The sequence below is a fragment of the Orbicella franksi genome, chromosome 11 (genome assembly GCF_964199315.1).
Source record: "Orbicella franksi chromosome 11, jaOrbFran1.1, whole genome shotgun sequence".
Taxonomy (NCBI): domain Eukaryota; kingdom Metazoa; phylum Cnidaria; class Anthozoa; order Scleractinia; family Merulinidae; genus Orbicella; species Orbicella franksi.
Genome location: NC_138155.1, coordinates 2,402,025 through 2,422,979, shown reverse-complemented (window position 1 = coordinate 2,422,979; position 20,955 = coordinate 2,402,025). Strand labels below are relative to the sequence as shown.

The 20,955-nt window shown below is 41.3% G+C and overlaps 2 protein-coding genes and 1 pseudogene across 2 annotated transcripts in view; all 3 read left to right on the top strand.

The window, feature by feature from the left end:
- Positions 1-1,477: 1,477 nt before the first annotated feature.
- Positions 1,478-20,955, top strand: part of LOC145502871 (uncharacterized) — a 76,036-nt gene continuing 56,558 nt past the window's right edge. Inside the window, exon 1 of the mRNA XM_081482276.1 lies at positions 1,478-2,005. Coding sequence (XP_081338402.1) covers positions 1,948-2,005 — 58 coding nt within the window. The 5' untranslated portion in view covers positions 1,478-1,947. The remainder of the gene's footprint in view (positions 2,006-20,955) is intronic.
- LOC145502865 (uncharacterized protein KIAA1958-like) lies at positions 7,564-8,791 on the top strand (annotated as a pseudogene).
- LOC145503278 (uncharacterized) overlaps positions 9,282-20,955 on the top strand; it is a 52,530-nt gene continuing 40,856 nt past the window's right edge. The window contains 7 exon segments of the mRNA XM_081482773.1: positions 9,282-9,341; positions 14,160-14,647; positions 15,324-15,477; positions 15,908-16,383; positions 16,851-17,100; positions 17,559-18,586; positions 18,674-20,417. Coding sequence (XP_081338899.1) covers positions 14,180-14,647; positions 15,324-15,477; positions 15,908-16,383; positions 16,851-17,100; positions 17,559-18,586; positions 18,674-20,417 — 4,120 coding nt within the window. The 5' untranslated portion in view covers positions 9,282-9,341; positions 14,160-14,179.

Sequence of the window (20,955 nt, the reverse complement as noted above, 5' to 3'; positions counted from 1 at the left end):
TAAAGAATAGCCTTGTTGTTCAATTTTACATAGATATGTCTGAGCAAGAACTGATGATTGCCTCTTGCTGTCATACATTACAGATTAGTACTCTCCTACGCGCACGCATAGCATAGCCAGGGCATGGGGGAGGGGGTACTCCCTTATATGGGCTATATAGGTATGTGCGGCCCCAAAGGGTAGGGTTTTTCAGCCGTTTTGGTCATAAATAGGGTATCGATTTTGGCTATTTTGGTCATAAATAGGGTATGGTTTTTAACCCTCTAGTCTTGAATTGGGTATGTTTCTTAGAAGAGGCTACTTTTTTTTATCATTATCGATATGACCATCAACAGAAGTCCTTCATAACTTATGCTTAGGGCAACTGTGCCAGCCGCAACGGTCATAAATAGGGTATCGAATTTTTGGTCAGGCCATTAATAGGGTAACAAAGTTCGCAGATTTTGTTCATAAGTAGGGTTACGGTTTTAAGAAGTGGACCGCACACTCCCACCCAACTTTTCCGGAAGTACCCCCCCCCCCGAGCCATGCAACCCTTGAGTGAAATCCATAAGGTAAACGAAGGCCCGTGCAGTCATAAAGGCTCATCGGCTGCTAGTAAGAGTTGAAAGAAAAGGACGTGACTTGGGTTGCTGTCAAGAAAACAGCTCAATACAGGATCAGATGGAAAGCGACAGTGAAGCGATGGTGTCCGACTTATGTTCCGCAAGGACGCTTGCGATTACGTGACGAGCCCAAAGAGCGTCTGCGGTGGAGCAGTTGGAGGCCAGCGGAGTATCAGTTTTGGCATAGTTATATTTGCAGTAAACGTTTAAATAACAGTTACGAAGTAAAACAACGTTAACTGTAACTGGAATCAAAAGAAATTATAATAACACCCAGGAATAGCAGCACTGTAAGGCCAGCTACCTCACCGAAAATTATAGCTTACTACGTGTGACAAATTCAGTGAACTGTGACAGCAGAAATACATGCACTTTCTTTCCTTGTTTTCAACTGAAACCGTTAAGGACCAGCTTTTCTACCAAAGAGGAAAAGAAAGTTTTATACTTACTAAAGGATATAAAATTTATTCCCCTGATTTACAAATCGGAAAATACACAGGTACAAGTGCATCGGTTACGGGTGAAAAAGCTAGAAGAGCGAGTCCCGCTTCTGTAAGGGTACTTTTATTTGACCTTAACAAACGATGTGTACACAGAAAAGAGAAAACATTTAGTCACCGCTCTTAACTGACAAATAACGGTGACGGCAGAGAGAAATGTTTGTTCCTTTTAATTGTAATATTTGTGTAAACCTTACTTCTTGACGAGTACAAAGATCGAGTTTATTTACACCCATTACGCTTGTTACTTGTACTCTGAGTGGAGTTAGAAAATGATTTTAGTTAATTTAATTAATCCCCTTTAGAAGTACAGTTTCTGACGAGAATCGCAACTCTTTGGCGTGACCGCTGGACAGCTTTAGGTGGGCACTTGTGTTGCTATTGGCTACACAATGAGGTCAGTAAGTTATAAATGACAAATCTCGCCCACTTTATTTTCATAGTGTTCTAAATCCGGAGGGAGGGGATTCCATATAAAACAAACGAGGGTGCTCTTCGTACCTTTTAGGAGTTAAAATAAACGGTTTTGGTACCTTTTAGGGTGTTTAGCCTCAAAAGGTCCACAGCGGGAGCCTTTAGGGTATTGAACCAAAAGATATGACAGGGGATATTTGACAAGTAATTGATTTTAAATTTTGTCTCATTCGTCTTTATCGCTATTATAAATTATGAAAGTGTTAGTTAAAGTGTTGTTTTAGAATTCAAGCTACGCCCAGAAAACAGGATCTTGGTACCTCTTAGGAGTTCTTTTCAAAATTGCTGACGAGCATCGTCGTCCTTTTCATATGGCAGCTCAACCCACTCCCCCTGGGTTGTAGATCTGGTCCGCGAGTTGATGAGTCATGGACTCTTCACCCTTGCTTCTTGAGGCCCTGCTCAATCTGTGTATGATAACAACCGGTAAGTTAAAGTCAGTTAGAACTGGCTAAATATTTTGCGGCTTTGTTCTTTCATGTAAATCGTGGCGTGCTATTTGAGACTGAAAATGTCCGTCGTCTTTCGGAGGAAGCGAGTTAGTCAATGGCGCGTTAAAGGCAGTGAAAGCAAATTAACATCACCAGTGATTTTTTGCTCATTTCTGCCAACAAAATACGACGAGCCAGCACGAGCCGATAAGCTTTCGAGGAGTTATACTGTTTGCATTTCAGTTTAGAATTGATTTAATGATTTCCTGGTATCTCAGAAAACAGGACCTTTGAACGTTTGTCAGAAAAAGAGAAAAAAAAAAAAAAAAAAAAAAAAAAAAAAAAAAAGCAAGAAAACCTTTGCGATCAGGGTAAGGCTTTGATTGGGATCAAATCAAATCAAATCAAATCAAGTCGAGGTCGGGAATCAACTTTTTTCTTTAAAGTAAACCAGAGAAAAGAAAAAGCACAACGGCAAGAGTCACTAATTGGATCAAGCGAGCTGACAGGTTGAACAAGAAGAAATATGCCTTTCTGTTGTCACAGCTGCCTCAATTTGTTGAATAATTTTGAGTCATCTCCCTGCGTAACTCTGCAGAATTAAGGTAAATTTGGCTTTTCGTAATTGAGATTTTTTAGTGGAACTGAGTTTGCCTTTGACTGCGCTTTTGTCCCAAACCTTTCATCTTTCAATACTGCTAATAAACCGAACTACCGAACAGTTGTCGCATTCTACAGATAAAGCTCCCCAGGGGGAGGGGGTGCTCCCGTAAATTTCGGACGAGTGTGTGCCGCGAAGAGTCTTTCATGACTGACCCTATCTGAGGATAAAGCAAACGGAAATTGATACCTTATTTAAGGCACAAACCAGAAAAATTACACCCTGTTCAAGGGAAAAACAAAAACTAAGAATGGTGTTAACGGGTCAGCTTTATCTCGTTTCTATAACATTGGCATATGGAAGTTAAGCCGTCAAACATTAATTTTATTTTAGGTTTAGCTGGGCATTTACGCTCTGCAATTTAGCTGAAACAATATAGGTACCCCTTCTAAGGATCACACCGAGAACACAATGCCAACCGGGGGCAAAAATGATATTTCAGGATCGGGGACCTCAAAAACCATACTCTATCCCCCGGAACATATTTGTATAGCCAATATATATATATGGGAGTACCCCACCCCCGGCAATAACTTGCCCTCCCCCCGGACAATACCGCTTATGTCGCCCAGGTTACTGAAAAGAGGGTATTCTTTACTCATCTGGCAGCTCTATCACTGCAATGCTACGACTGTACAAACGCAGCTGGATCTTTTGGAGTACCAAAGTGCGGCAGTGACAATATGGTGAAGAAGACGTGCAATGAGATATCTGACAGATGTATGACAATGAATTATAACTGCGCATTTCTGATCTTCCAATCTACTGAGACAAAGAACTGTTCTAGCAGTCTCGCGTGTGACGCACAGTTCAACTTCAGCTGTAAGTGCACCCGTCCTAACCACTTACTGCAGGATGTTTTTTCATTGTGTATGAATATTGCATTTGCATTTCAACCATGTATTGCGACAATAATACTCAGCCCTTTTCCCTTGATGTGAACACTATAGGTGTCACACAGATTAGGTCAGATTTGTTGTAAATGGGGAGAATCGAAATAAGCTCCCCAAAAAAACGCAAGACAGATTTTTTAAAGTATTTTTGAAACAGACAAAATTTTACACTTCCCTAGTTTGCGAAAAATTTCATGTTTTGCCGACTGTTATGAAATTTTGGATGACTGTTTAAACAAAGCCAATTTGTCGCATACGATTGTTAAAGACTTAAGATCGGCGCACACGAGGTGACTAGTCCCTTCAACTAGTCCGCTGAAGAGTTTACACGAAGAGACTGGTCGCAGCGTTTTGAGGAACAAGTCGTAGGGACCATATTTTAGTCCCTGCGACTAGATTTTGTGGTAAAAATGGCTGGTTCACACGATGTGTACCGACCTTTAAGCATTTTACCAAAGAGGCGAGCATTTTTACTGCCTCAATACTTATTGTAGACATTTGGAATAAATTACTGCATATGTTATTCATTTAATAAGGGCCGAGTCACTCATTCTCAAAGAAGAGATCAGTTTAAGTTTGGAAGTCCGATATCTATAACAGCACAATACTGACAACCTGTGTTTGTCTTAGGGTGCAGGAAGCTTGCAGTTCCCGGCCCAGTCTCCAACTGCTCGTTAGAGTGTTGTCAAAGTGACCTGTGTAGCGGCCCGTCGAATTCAACGGTCTTGGAAGTAATTGCGAGCTTTGGCGCTATTCTTTGGGCCATAGTCCTAACTATGTTTGTTGGTTAAGGCGACCATTGTTACAAATCTGTGACCACTTTGATGAAGCTGGCTAAGTGACGAGTATCGATATCTTAACGGATGTATCAATCGATATCTCAACTGGGCCCCTATGGAGATCAGCCTTAGAACTGAATGTGCTACCCTGTCTAATTAAAGTTTACTAACTTACTTACCGGTGTTTCTAGTAATCTCAGTCTGTGAACATTTGTTTGTGTTGGCTTTGAAATGAGTCACATCAAAAAGCTCACTGTTTCTTTCTTTACGATTTTCTGGACGGTTTTGGCTCTTTGCCTTGTTTTAATCAGAGTGGGGAGGAGCTGGCTGGAAACATAAATGACCCATTAGTGTCAAAATATAACCACTTCCCGTACATCTGTGCTTCCCTCTCTATTCCCACCGCCGTTGCAGCAGTAGTCATCATTCTCTTTATAATGTTTTTCTTCTCTTTCTTTAAACAAATATCTCTTAGCACTGTGCCTACATAAATGACGACTTCGACAAACCTCTATTTGGCTGAACCGTTCCACCAGCATAATTTATCTAAAGCGCATTTTGTTCGCAGTATCATATGAGATGATCCGTGTGAACTGTTAACCCTGGAGTAACCACGCCAACATTCCATTTTCTGTCGAAGCTTCTAACTCCAAACACGACTTTTGCCAAATTACTTATAACTTCGGAGATGTGGGAAACCTAAGAAAGAGTTTTATCCAGAACGACTCCGAGACATTTTAAAGTCGTGACCTTTCGTCCCGACTAGGGTGCCGTATTTTCTCGATTAAACGCCCCCGGCGTTTATTTTAAACTTGACTCGCGGATCAGGCGTTTATTGACTTTTGCAGTTTATTCGAGCCTGGAGTATACTAGGTTTTTTATTCATTATTTTTAGAGCTTTAAAATATCTTACAATTATACCTAAAGCTTACTATAACTCAAATATAAATTCCTTCACAGTATTATTTACGAATGTACGTGGGAGACTCGGCGTTTATTCGAGACCCGGTGTTTAAGAGGCCCTGCGCCTAAGAAACGACCGATGATTTCCGGCTAAAAAATAAAATCGGCCGATTTTTATCTCCCAAGTAGAGGTTACCGAATACTATTTAAAAATGAATTTCTTTTGTTTCAGTTTAGCTTTAAACCAAAAATAACGAGCCGCAAACTTTTTCCGTCTGATAGCAGCAAAATCAGGCCGAAAATAAGCCCCCGCAAAATACTGTTCAGAAATTATTATCGCAACGCAAAATAATGAGAAAACTACACAGTGTTGAAGAAAAAGGCCTTTTAATGCAATATCATTCGATAAACATCAAAAAACTGCCGAAGCGATTAAAAAATAACGGTTCAAATGTTGCATACTAAATTAGATGGAGCGTTGGAGCTGATTTTAAAATAATTTTTTCTCAAAAGTCCAACGCTGTTGAAAGCAATCACAGTGATGAATTAGACATTGGAGGGATACACATCACGTTTCTGGAAAAACATTTTTCGGCCAAAGTATATTGACCTTGTACAAAGCGTTCAAAGTTACCGTGTTTACCGTTATCCTGCTACTTCGGCGAAACACTTTTCTTTTGCCAATACGGCCGTGGATAGCGTGTTAAACGCCACTTTAAACCTTGCTAGGCATTCAAAGACCATCCTGAGTAGAAGGATGTAGAATTGAAAGAGAAAGGAAGATAAGATGAAAAATACGCAGAAAAAGAAAATAACTCGAAATTACCATCTGCTGACGAAAGTTGAATCTGGAAAATGTCGTCGTGTGACAGCGGCCATTGACGTCATTTGTCACGTCAAGTCGCAAGAGCAGGGGAAAACGAGTCTGCAATGTCCTTCGGGCGGTCAGCGGCTAGGGATCCAGTCGTGACCCCATAACTCAGATCACGCTGCGGCCAAAACGGTGTGGCGGTTGGGGAAGTTTTTCTTTTTGAGTGACCATCATTGGTGAAAAATAACGTAACATTGTTCCACTGAACGTTTTCTGGCCGGGAAAAATTGTTTCCCTATTTGTGCATTCGTTTGGATTCCGCCGCTATTTGTACAAATGACGTCAATGGCCGCTGTCACGCGACGACATTTTCCAGATTCAACTTTCGTCAGCAGATGGTAATTTCGAGTTATTTTCTTTTTCTGCGTATTTTTCATCTTCCTGTCTCTTTCAATTCTACGTCCTTCTACTCAGGATGGTCTTTGAATGCCTAGCAAGGTTTAAAGTGGCGTTTAACACGCTATCCACGGCCGTATTGGCAAAAGAAAAGTGTTTCGCCGAAGTAGCAGGATAACGGTAAACACGGTAACTTTGAACGCTTTGTACAAGGTCAATATACTTTGGCCGAAAAATGTTTTTCCAGAGACTTGATGTGTATCCCTCCAATGTCTAATTCATCACAGTGATTGCTTTCAAAAGCGTTGAACTTTTGAGAAAAAATTATTTTAAAATCAGCTCCAACGCTCCATCTAATTTAGTATGCAACATTTGAACCGTTATTTTTTAATCGCTTCGGCAGTTTTTTGATGTTTATCGAATGATATTGCATTAAAAGGCCTTTTTCTTCAACACTGTGTAGTTTTCTCATTATTTTGCGTTGCGATAATAATTTCTGAACAGTATTTTGCGGGGGCTTATTTTCGGCCTGATTTTGCTGCTATCAGACGGAAAAAGTTTGCGGCTCGATATTTTTGGTTTAAAGCTAAACTGAAACAAAAGAAATTCATTTTTAAATAGTATTCGGTAACCTCTACTTGGGAGATAAAAATCGGCCGATTTTATTTTTTAGCCGGAAATCATCGGTCGTTTCTTAGGCGCAGGGCCTCTTAATAGAGAAAATGCGGTATATAGAAAATCTCAGGGTTAAGTCTGAAATAGAATAAGGGTGTCAAGATTCGGGACACACACCCCTACCAAATACTTTGGGGAGTATCCCCCACATATATAGTAGCATATTCTACAGACTGAGAAATTTCTAAAATGTGATTGGCTAAGGCCAGTTGTATTTAAGCCAAATTTGAAATACTTACATGTAAAAATTACAGCCAGTTTCCATGGTAACTGAAAAATTATTGTTTCTAATTTTAAAACAGTGGCGGATAGATTTCCCGATTGTGACGCGAGAGAACTGCAGCATTTTAAGGAAAATGGAGAAAATTCAAACACAAAGAAAAGCATCAAAATCTGGGTTACTGTTTGGACCACATGGGCTAAAGAAAAAGGAAACAGTCCAGATATTGTAAGCTACGAAGCCAAGGAACTCGAGGAGAAACTTCGGAAGTTTTTCACCGTGGTGAGAAAGAAGGATGGTTCAGACCACGAGCCAGACAGTTTGCGGATAATGATAGCGTCCCTGGACCGCCATTAAAAGAAGTAGGCATTGTGCTCGAGGGGAAAGCGCGCTTCCTCCGTGAACAGGGCTACGGCAAACGCCCCCGTGCATGAAAGGCACTAACCACTGAAGATGAAGAGCTGTTGTGGCTGGTCCAAAGGGCTCGTTGGCAGCCAATCTCCGAAGTCCCTAATAGCCATAATGTGGTCTGTTTTGACGGAGCATTTCGGATTACGAGGCTGCCGGGAGCACCACGACAGGTATGTAGAAGATTTTTCATTCAGCAAAGACGACAATGGCGTCGAGTACATCACATACGAAGAAAATCCCACAAAAACGCGTCAGGGCGGGCTTCGCAAAAAAAGAAGAGTGGTTCATCCGAAAATGTTTGCAACTGGTGGGCCAAGATGTCCAGTCAAGCTTCTGAAGACGTTTCTGTCATACAGACCTGAGGAAATGAAATTCAGTGGGCCATTTTACCTCGCGGTGATTGAGCGCCCGAAGTCTCAAGTGTGGTATAAGCGACAGCGAATGGGGATCCACAGCGTTCATTCCTTCTTGAAATCTATGGCTGTTAAGGCCGAGATTGAAGGTAAAAGGCTCACAAAACATAGTGCACGCAAAACGCTGGTGAAGAAATTCAAAGCTGCCAACCAACCTCGCTCCACAATCATTGGCGTCACTGGCCATACAAATGAGCGTTCTTTTGCCGACCACTAGGTAGGCAGTGAGAATGAACAACGGCTAATTTCCTCAATCATAAACTCAGACGGTCAGGTAAGAACGTCCAACCAACGCCGTCCTCTTCAAAATGTTGGCCTTTCCTCTGCTGTGGAAAACACGCTTATGATGAATAAAGAGCGGTTGATGACAATCAACAATTTCCACGGCTGTCAAGTGACCATCAACTACCAGCTTAGCCAAAAGTTTCCCGAGCCGAGGTGGAATGTTCCACAGACAGAATCGATTGCAGATGATTGTTAAACTTTGATTTAAAAGCCTGTTAAAAACTTTCACTCTTTAGAGCTGAGATTTACAGAGATTCGAGTACAGTTTCATCACAGTTGTGTGATGTGTGTGATGTTTGAGCGATCACATGTTTAATCACATGTTTTTGTACAGCCAATCAATTAAGCGTGACTAAATAAAAATATGTGTGTTGGATAAAATGCGAACTTTCTTTGCCTTGTAGTAAAAGCAAAAACTAGCACGGTTTCTAGGGGTATTTGAGATAAATACCGGCTCGTGATATTTCAAAACTCTCCAAATATCACTCGCCATGGCGGCTCGTGATATTTTGGTGAATTTTAAAACATCACTCGCGGTATTTATCCCAAATAGCCCTAGAAACCATGCTATTTCCTACACTAACACGACCAAACCGCCAAACTCAATACAAGTCAAGTGACAATAACCAGGGCTTACTACTCAGGTGGAAATAAAGTCTGTGTGAATGAAGCGATCCGACAAAATTACGACTGATATGCACGTGCTTCACTGATTGCCATTGGTCGATACTTAAATTTATTTTTCAAAAGGTTTGACATTTTTAGTCAGAATGGAAGTGAGATTCAAGCCTACCAGAGGCTTACTTCTCCCACTGGCTTTGAATGCCGTGACTGCTTTTTTCACTTCAGTAGCAGAAAGACGAAAGGAAACCTCTTGCATTAAGGTAACACGTTTTTTTTCCCTGAATCGTTCTCGGCTAGTTACACTCGCTTTTCTTGCCCAATGAGACTATAACCTAATCGGAAGCTTGTTCACAGGCTACGTTCGGATCCACGACCATTGTCGAGGTTGGGGTTTCAACTGACGCGTAACATGATCACGGGTAGACTGTTTGATCACGATCAGTGAATGGTAAATGCGAGACTTTACGAGACGACGAGACAAGCGTTTTTCTCTGCGAGATCGAGACATTTTGACTTATTAGATTCGGCCAGACCGGGACTTCAAAGCGTGTTTTAAGTACTTTGAAGAATGCTTTGTATAAACATTTTAAATTAAGTCAGCTTAGGGATAAGAGTTTCACTCCTTTTTTAAGTAATTTGCATGACATGAGCAATATGTTCTACCTTTAACTTTTAGATCGTGATCTGTTGTACATTGTGATTTTTAATTGGGCTTTAAATAAATTTTTAATTAGGTTATTAATTATAATAGGTTTTTTTTAAACTGTAACAATGTTTATTGAGGGCCACAAGTTCATTAGTTTTTAACTATTAAGTGTCACCCTCTTTAAGTAAAGTTTGATTGATGGACTGATTTGAGTGCGAGTGCGAGACGTCCAGACTCTTAAAATTCGGGCCGAAGATTTAGTTGAGATCTAGAATGTGCTTGTACAATCGTTTAGCCAGCTTATTCGAACTGGCTGGAACTGGAAATTCGATCATAACACACTATGTTATGATATCCTAGAACAAAATATGAACTGTTTTCCTGTCGCCAAAACGGATGTTGCGGTGGGTTTTGCAGCTATTTGTGGAATTCAGACAATTGAGGACAATTAACTTTTTCTCGGAAATTTGAAATTTGCTTCATCGAAATTCAATATCAAGTGACGAGAATACGTCAATTGTAGAAACAGATAAACGAATCGGGACTTTGAAACCCTCAGCCTCCTTGCGAAAAATCGAGACTCCGAGACAGCTGATCGTATAAAAATCGAGACTGCGAGACGCACATAACCGCTAAAAAAACGAGACTGCGAGACCCGTGAAACTGGACTAAAATTTTGCGAGAACCAGAGATTTCGCCACCAGCCCTGTGATTACAATCAGCTCCAGCATATCGATTAGCACTGCAGTTGTACTGAGAATTTAGCTAGGAATACGGTCAAATAGGGCTCCTCTCTTCTCTGTGCAGCTGCAATAAACATGTCAATATTGATTTCGAGCAATAGTACATCGGAAACTTCCTAGAAACCAAAGCATCACAAAAATATCGCCATCCTATGACCTAAGGTCAACTGGAAACAATTGCTTATAGCACGTTTCAGTTCAATTTAGCGACAGTCTGGTTGGCGTTAATGATACAGGATTATGGAGGGACGTTGTTTGTAGAGGTTGTGCTGTGTTGTCGGTGAGTATTTTAGACTTGGGATTTGCCTTTCTTGAAATTGTTCATTTGAGTGCGTTTTTAACATAACGTATGATCGTAACCCAACACCCACTCTGTGAGAGACCTTGTCAGACATGTTTGTTCACGAGGATTTTAACAAAAACTCTGCCATGGAAGAGTCAATCCACCAGGGTTATTCCGTTGTTCACCAAGACATTACCAGGGAGCCCATCGATTTATGTAATCTAATCATATAAGCACAAACTTGCAAGACTGTGAGACCTGTTATTTGACATACTATGTATGATATCTACTTTGCTAGAAACGTATTGTGTTAAACGTTGAAAGCAAGCCAACGGAGGCCACTTAACTGAAGCGTTTACATGTGAGTTGTTTATCACCAGGCAAAGCCATTTAAGAACAAATGTCCACAAAAATCGAACGAAATCAATTTTTTACGTCAAGGCTAGAAAACTCAGCTTCGTTCGTCTTTTACATATCGCTAGACCCCAGCAAAAATGGGAACAGGCTGTGAGTACTAGTTTTTTTCCTTGAAATAGTTTTGTCTTTCCGAGAAAACACATTTTCGATTTAATCTTCAGACTCAAATAAACGAGTCGCAACTGGGCTGAAAATCGACCATTTTCATTTAATTCGCATTCCACAACAAGTGGGCACAGAAACTTGTAAAACAACCAGCTTATTGCAAAATTAATCTTTATCCAAAAAAGCACATATTTGGCCGTAAACAAAACCAGAGTGTTCTCCACCGTTGAGTTAAGTAGGTCGGTGAAAAGAAAGGTCATTTTGACCATGAGCCATTTCTCAGGATTCCAAAAGATTTAAGATTCTAGCTGTATAAGGAAATGTCTTTTAATAACTGTAAAATTAACGTAGCTTGGGCAAATGATTTAGCATTCGTAAAAAATCGTTTACAAAAGACATAAAATCACGTCAGCTGCCGAGCGCGTGACAAAAGTATTACTAGTTTCCACACTACAGGCTAAGTTAGTCTACCAAACAGGCCTAGGTGGTGAAAACTGCCTGTAAGTTGGCATGTATAGAGGACCCAGAGCAATATGTTGCAGAACAGAACATTTATTTGTACATAGTACACATAAGCCTTGTTCTAGAATTGCTGATATGCAATATCCTTTTAGTAGTTACTAATGACTAACAAGTTCTTATCTCTAAAAACATCACATGTCCTTTTTGTGTTGACAACTGGAACAATCCTATTAAATGTCCCATCTTCTCCTTGTGTTTACATCACGTAATATAAATTTGTATGCAACTACTTCAGTAGGGACTACGGTCCCTATACAAGTTGCGTTGCTTTGACAATTTTTTTCCGACAGAAAGAACAAAAAAATTACCAAATTAACATGCAAAACGAACGAAAAAGACGTCAGGCATACAGTACGTTTGCTCTGGGTCGATCTCTCATGAACTGCCATACAGAAAACACTCGAGAAAAACAAAAAACAGCATAAAATGTCAACAAACCTCTATTTGACGGCGGCCAGTCACCCTGAAAAAGAAAAAAAATTACCGTGTTAACATGTTAGGGAAAACGAACGTATAAACCATCGAATAATGATGCAGTGAGTGGAGCCTCCTGTATAAAGATTATTATTATTATTATTATTATTATTATTACAGTAATTGTTTACTCGTTCGGTAGCTACAAATTGGCATTCAAGACAAAGAAAACGCATAAACAGTCAATTGGCGGCAGGAATTTCCTGTGCATTCCCGTGAGGTAAACTGAGGTCTACGAAACGTGTTTTCCATGATCGACTGTAGTTAATTTGGGGGAGGTTGTTAAGGCGATCGAGAGTTGATTGGATGAGAAAGGACCGCAAGTAGCACCGTGTTCGCGAGAAAACGTGGATGCATGATTTGGAATCGTAAGGTTTATCGCTAGAGCAGCCAATTGGCCATCCAAATTCGAAGAAGCCTCAGAGGCAAGTATCTGGATATGTTGCAAGGCGGCCTCGCCACTGGGGCTGGCATGTCGAGTCGCGAACCGGTCGCTGGGAGGCCTAGCAAAAGCACTGTGACCTGAAGTTGTCTGTAGTCGGGCGTGGAGACAAATTAGACGCTAAGTTAGAGAATGTATAAAGGCAACCGTGAATGGCGCAGGGTAGGGGAAGGGCGAGGAAAAGGCATCAGATGCAAGTGGGTGAGCTGGGCACTCAGAGGGCTGGCTTGTAGTACCAGATATTTAATTTCGAGCTAACTCGAGAAGCTTGATTGCTACGGCTAGGAGGAGCAGGGAACGCCCGTTTCCGACAACAGTGACACTGATGATGCTTGTGCTTACATGTGTGATTTAGGGCACACTTTAGAGAAGCAGTCGTGATACTGACTTTTTGGATCACAAATTTGATGGTGCGGTATGGTACTTTGTAGTTACCACGCAGTTGGTGCTGGGATGAATTGGAAGCAGATTTGAAAACCTTGTGGCGAGCTTAGATGAAAAAGCAAGGAGAAAGGAGAAATGGCTGCTTCAAAGGGCTGGAAGCCATCTCAATTGACTAATCCCATCTCGATAGAACGCATTACTCTACTATGGTAGGACTTAACTGCCGACTATTAATAGGTCGACGCGACGGGCATGAGCCCATGAAAATGGTTGATGTAAACATCTCGAAGTGGATTATTCGCGTGTTGCTTAATTATGACGAGGTAGCCCGCGGAATCTTCGGTGTGAGAAAGATCACCGTTAAGCTTAGACATCACCTGGCACATAGATGGGTGGAAATTTCTGCGGATTCACGATCTTCTGGGGAGTATTCGTGTCACTGAGTCATTTGCTTTTTGAGAACTCTTTAAAATTCTTGTTTCGGAACTGTGCCAACTGCACTCGCAACTCCAATTTGTGAATTCACGTGCAGTCGTGGTTGTATGCCATGAGCTGTTGACGTTTGATTTTGTGTGGTGTGCTAGGGGCGTTCCGGCGTACCCTCGATTAACTTTAGCTAGCAACCAAAAAGAAAGCTCAGGCAAGGATGCCGATGTAGAATCCGAAGGCCTAGGTTTTGGAATGGCTCTTCGAGTCGACGCTGGCTCATCTTTCCGGTTTTTCTTTTCTTTGGTTTTGGTATCGGTGGGTGGTAATGTGTTGAAAGTTGGCGAGTGTAGGTGGAAAAAAATCCCACTCGCAGTCCGAACTCAAATAACGAAAACTGCTGCGAGTGACTCTAAAATTTAGCAGGAACTCTTAAAAATTCAGCAGTAGCCAGGGAGGTCCCAGGGAGGTCACCCAGGGAGGGAAAGATAGGCCACCAGGTCGGGTTTCACAAGGTCTGTTACAGAGAGCTGTGTTACCAGCTATCTGAGCTTAGATCACATTAAGATGGATCTAGGCTGAAATGTTTCGCAGTCATTAATGATCGTCATTGTTACACCTTATTTTCTTTTTCAGTGTCCACAGCTTATATCTCAATGATGATTAATTATTCACCAGTGATACGTATAATCATTTATCTGCTGCTCTTGGTAATCGTCACACTGCAACGCGTAGAGAATACAACTATTGGAGGAGATATCACTGTCGATACCACTCTAACACTAAACGGATCAGCTTATGTTGTTTCTAAAGATCGTGTTGTTGCTGAGAACGCCACTTTAACTATAGAACCAGGAGTCCAATTATTTTTTAAGGCTGGAGTTGCTTTACAAGTGAAAGGCTCTTTGCAAGCAAAAGGAAACTCGAATGGCAGAATCGTTTTCAGCAAAATACCAACAAACAGCTCAGTAAATGTGGACGATTATTTGAACGTTACAGCGCCTTATAATAATGGCATTCGCCTTGTTGGCGGGAAAAATTATCCGGTTGGTCGCCTCGAGATATTTCTAAGGGGACAATGGGGGACCGTGTGTCAGGACTCGTTTGATATCAACGATGCTCGGGTAAGTTGAATGTGTGATTCGTATCTAATTTCTCCTAACAATATCGATACAATGGCAAGCATGTAGGTTATGAGAAAAGATAATTGAACAGTGATTGGCATCTTAAATTGAAGCCCTCGAAAAAAACTATACTTAGGCACTCATGACATCACAAAGACGTAGACGGAAGTTAAGTTGAGTTAAAGATACTGAGTCAAATTATCCTTAGTACCTCTGCATAAATGCAGAGGCAAGTAAGGAGAATACCCATGTTGATAACAAAGTTTACAAGAACAGTTTTTCGAATTGTGTGGGAATGGGCGCGAAAAGGATAGATTGAAATGTAAAGGGTCCCGAAATGAATTAAGTTTGTTAGTTGCATTGTGCAACACAATAAGACAACTATATTATACCGAGGGGAAACTGCCTTGTTTTATAATCCATTCCGCCTACCACCTCCATAACAAGAGCATAACAGCAACTAGAGTTTATTCCATCCCAGCAGGTCATTGAACGCTGTCGTAAACGGGGAAGAGACAAGGATGACAACTGGGAAGGTGGGGGCAGGAGGCGAGGTCATACTCCGTCTTGTTGAATGGAATCTTGAATAGCACTGGCCGGATGAGCTTATGAGTTGACTTATATCACGATAAAATAAAATGACCTTTTCAGTTCATTTTGTGTTTGATGATCACAGGTTGCTTGCAGACAGCTGGGTTTCTTGGGAGCCAAAAGGTTCTACAGACACGGCAGGGGAACGGGGCCCACTTGGTTGGACGAGGTGAACTGCATGGGGACTGAGGAGAGTTTGCTGGAGTGCAAACATCCAGGAATTGGAGTTGAAAATTGTGGTAAGTCAAACAGGAAAAGAGGGCGAATAGCAGTAGATTAGCGCCGCAGCATTAATAAAATGCGCGCCGTCAAAAGAAGATGATCTAAAGTTAATCAACTGAACGACGCCTTTGATCAGAGAACAAAAACAATCAGAATACGTCGAGACGTATAAAGAGATTTTGCTTAGTAGAGAGAATCCAAGGAAATCAGATTCCGTCACCTTTAAGGGAGTAACATTTATCAAGCTAAAGCGTTACGATAGCCATGACATCTTAAGTAATAACGTCATGAAGTAACTTGTCTTTGTCGTTGACGCATTCTACGTAACCGACAGTTGATGTATTTTTAAATTCTTTCTACCCGCTTGATTAGCAGGATGTAGATAGTGCGAGGCTAAATTCCATGACCATTTGGTGAGATAATAGAGGGTTCCGTCCTACTGTTTAGGTCATTATGAGGATATTGGAGTAGAATGCCACAGCTTGGTAAAGTTGCTATCGAGCAAAGTTTACTGGAAGGGAATCGATTTTTCCAGCACACAAAAGACTTCATCTCTTCAATATGTGGACATGTCCCTGGGCTATGAAGCCATCAAAGGTGGGGAATACCTCCCAGACCTTGAACATGTGACAATAAAAGGTTTTCTACATGGCGTGAGGTCTGACAATCTCAGTTCTCCACTGACCATTAATGACACCACTATCAAAGACAACCAATTTGCAGGAATCCGGATTAAAGGCAGATCAAAGGCAGTAACGATTCAGAACACAGCAGTGTGGAACACAACAAATGGATACGGGCTGTCCTATAGCCAGATAGTTCCTGATCCAGTGGATTTTTGTTCTGTGGGTGTGAATGCAATCACATTTCCAATCAGCTTGCAGGCTTTGGGTAAAGCAAAAACGAATGTTGAATGCACCAAGGTAACACGCCCATTGTTGTGTTTATATGAAACAAAGGAGACTAGAAAAAACTCCTTCTCCCTCTAAATGATGCTAGCGTATGAATCGTGAATCGCAAATTGTTGCATAGCCAAAGAGGCACAGTGTTGCGGCGTGCTTGTAAATCTATAAACTTGTTCAACGTGCCAGTTCCAAGCCGATGACATATATTTTCAAACAATTTGTTACATTTGCAAGTTAGCAAACGTCGTGTAGGCTCTCTTTGGTTCGTTAAACAGCTTCGCCACGGATAGTAAATTTTGAAAAAAAAAAACGGCCTCAATTTTGTCAACCTTCCCTTGTCTCCGGCAATCCTCCATACGGATTTTGTTTATCACTTCCATGTTTTCTACGTCAGGCATTCTATCAATTTAAGTTCATTAGATTTCAATAAAATCTTAAGTAATCCTTGGAGGAGTTTAATCTCAATTTTCAACTTCTTTCCACAGGTCATTAAAACTCGGCCAGGACGACATTTGGCCGTACATTATCAATCCATGACTGGCGAAAAATTTGAGCTCCATGTTCACGACGGGAACACGATAAATGCAACCCAACTCACGTTCGTGAACCAATGGACAGGTGTCAATCAGGCTCTCACGCCATCCTCAAGCTCTGGTCACGAACTGTTCATAAAATTTCGATTCAACGCGGGAAGCAAAGATGCAAGACTGAAATTTCTGATCACAGATTATCAAGGTAAAAATTTTTCTCACTCGTAGAACATGAGGAACACCGTAAATCTGAAAGTCGAGTGCAACCAAATAAATTAGTTGTACAATTTGAAAAGCCTCATTCTTTTCTGTCCGTTCTGCGTAATTAAAAAAAAAAACACCTCTTCTCAGTACAGGCTATTAACCTGATAAGAAGCAAGAAGGTTTGTGCAAAAGCAAACAAAGTCGACACGATTTTAAACACTCGAGCAGTCTTATCTGATGTTCATTTTACCATTTTTACATGTTTGACAGGCATACGATGTGTTCATTGCAATTTTCCCATCATCTCGGCTTTTTAGACTGTACACACGATCTAAAAAAGGCCCTGTATTTCTCATGCCCTCGCGCCTTTCCCGCTCTCCTTCCGCACAAAAAAGAAAACCCACACACCCACACCAAGGTTAAGAAGTTAAGTCACATCACGCCTATTTCTCATTTTAGATGTTTCCTCTATCGTGATATCCAACAATACGTTTAATGACAATCATGGGAGAGGCATATTCTTAAAAGACTTTACCGGAAAGCTGACGATTTCCTCAACTGAGGTCGTTCGGAACAAAGGAGAAGGCATGACTGCTCAACGTATTTCTGGAGAAATAGCAGCTACTAATGTTCACTTCATTAACAATAGCGCCAACGGGCTTGCGATCTTTGATAGCAGTTTCATATCATGTAGGATTCACGAACTATCTACCAAAGGAAATATGCGTAATGGAGTGTTTTTTCAGCGTGTTGGTTTTAGAAGTAACGTTTCGGACTCTGTGTTCGATAGCAACGCACTCCATGGGTTTGCGATCACTAATGGAGCCGGTGAAGTTGAGTTTCGAAACATCGCTGCAGTTTTGAACACATACAGCGGGGTTCGGATATACGATGGCAAAGTGTCCTCTAACTTCAGATTTTCAAATTTCTCCAACAACAGAGAAGACGGTTGCTGCATATCAAACAAGGCTGGATTTTATCAATTCTTTAACTGCACAGTAAATTCCAATCTAAGGCATGGTGTTGGCTTATATGATTTGAGAAGTTCCTCTTGGAACGCCCCGCTGAAGCACGACCATTTGAGTCTGGAAGAGAGCACAATAGCTGACAATACTCAATATGGAGTCAAGCTGAGCCCGCAATGCCAGGTTTGGAGGGATTTAGTCTTCAACGTTACCATTTCGATCCTCAGAAACCAGATTTTGCGCAACAATAAAGGAGGCATCTTCTTGTCTCCAGACTCCTGCTACTGGGGCTCTCACTCGTGGAAACCGAGAAGACTGGAAACTGTTATAAACAAAAACTATTTTGAACAGAACAAGGGTAATGCATTATTCGTATACTGTCCTGGTGTCCTTGGCTTCGATGCTGTTATCGAGTCAAACACCTTCATAAACAACACGGATAAAGTAATGACTTTGTTGGACAACGACAACTGTGGCACAAACTACAAAAGTAATCCAGTTAACGTGAAAATAGATCAAAACATCTTCATGAAGAATCGCGCTAGAAAAGTTTTATATATCGAAACCTATATATTAAGTTACCTTGTTGACGTGGGAATCGATAAAAACATCTTCACGAAGAACTGCGCTGAAAACGTGTTATATATCGACTACAGATCGTTCCCTGAAACGCGTCATGCCATTGTGAGAAACAATACTTTTGAAGACAACGAAGTCGCCACAGAAGACTTTTTTCCGAATTTTTTTCGCCGGTCTTCAACTCGCGCAGTTATTGTTCTTAAAGAAGGTACTTTCAATTTGCGTGAAAACATTTTAGAAAATCCCAAGTTTGCATACCAACTCTCGACCTTACGTCATGATTACCAACAAAGTATTGATGCTAAATTCAACTGGTGGGGAACAGCAGAGGAATGCAAGATCGTAGATAGAATCTTTGACTTCCACCACAGGGTAGAACTGTCTCCAGTGGAGTTCTTCCCTTACCTTCTGTCCTCAAACAAGACAACAGCCATTAATTCAAGCATACCAAGACCATCCTGCTTTCTTAAAGGTGCAACGATTGGTGGAATCCTAGATAGACCACTGGCCTTATCAAGCGCTGTCTCATCTTACGAAGTTCGGGATGATATCATTATCCTGACTAATGGATCCTTGTCCATACCGAAAAATGTGACGCTTCAGTTTCCTTCAAGGTCAGCAATGATTGTACAAGGAATGCTTCTTGTCGATGGAACAGAAAACGAAAAAGTACGATTTCTAAAAAAGCATGCGCAACACCAAGGAGGATTCCGTTTGGGTGGAGGGGCTGGACCGTGGGAGGGTAGAGTGGAATTTTTGGTCAATGATACCTGGTGGCCGATGTGTTTGCCATACGGGACATCGTTCACCAACGAAGGTAAAATCATTTGCCAACAACTCGATTTCTACTATCATACCTATGGATTATATTCCCTTCCTGCACAGGTACCTGGCTTCGTCCATAACGTTGTCTGTGACGTGAACGTTGATAAGGACATATTGAACTGCAGCTCAAATACCTGGAGTTATTTACCTTCATGTTGGGGATACACTGTGTTCATCTACTGCCAGCATTACAGCTGGGCGGGGCTTCATCTGGCGATGACAAACCATAAAAGTTCATTGGAACACCTGGAAATCCACGATGCTGGCTACGCCTATCGCAGTGATATCCAGATTCCTGGAGCAGCTCTCAAAGTCGATCTTTTTCACCACAATATAAGTAGGATTTTCATAAACAATTCAGTGGGCATCGGCGTGCAAGTGGTATATCATAGCGTCCTTCACAACCAGTCCTTGATGGCTCATTCCTTTGTATCAAACACTAAATCTCACGGCGTTCTATCACGCTCTCCCTCGCTTACACTCACAGACCTAAACTTGACAAGAAGCGACATCAATGGTTTCATTTATGAAAGTACCTGGGATAAACTTAACAGGTTCACCGCTGAAATGGCCAGCCCTAATGTGCACAAGGCTTTCCACGTTTGCTCAGAAAACACAACGTTTCTAGCCCGCGACAAAGTATTCCACTTCACCTTGGAGAAACTGGAATATGGCTTGCAACTGAGGTGTCAGCACATCATGGAGACAGAGCCAGGCTATAAACTCATTATTCAGGATCTGTATTATACATCTTCCTACAGTTACAACGGCCACTTCGTGCATGTGTATGATGGTGTAAATACATCAGTTGGTGTCCCATGGAAAATGGAATCCTTGACGTGGAAGGATCGTCCTGTCTTCAACTCGACTAAATCATCTGTTGTGTTTGATCTCTACAAGCGTTACGGCACAGGTCTTGCCATATACTTCTTGGCATACACAGTAAAAGGTTAGTCATTATTTCTTGATTCGTTGCATTTCTTTAACTTTTATGACGCGAAAATGTAATCACTAACCCGGGACTGTGTCTCAAAACTGTAGTTTGCGCCATCTTGCCTGAATTCCTCTCATCACCCCGCATAAATATAATCCCGTTGTTGGAATCGTCTGTCCCGTGGCTGCCCTAATCAAGTTTTGCTGTTGTCACTGATAGCGAGATAAATTGATGGGAACTCTTCTTTCGTTGCGATGTTCTCAAATTAATATTTCCCTTTTTGCCTGCACTTACATGTGCCAGGCAAACACTACCGCAAGTTTAAGGTAGCACCCACCCCGAAAGACCGCTTTGCGTTCGCACCGTTTTACGGTGAGACTTTTAATAAAGACTTAACCCTGACGAACTATATATTTTCTGAAACCTTAATAAATGAAGATTACCATATAATAGCTATCGAAAGAAAATTGATAAATGCCTTAAAAATATAGCGATCGTTTTTCAAAAGTACATGGCTCGCAACATTCAGTTCCTGTGCAGTCGGAAGTGATCT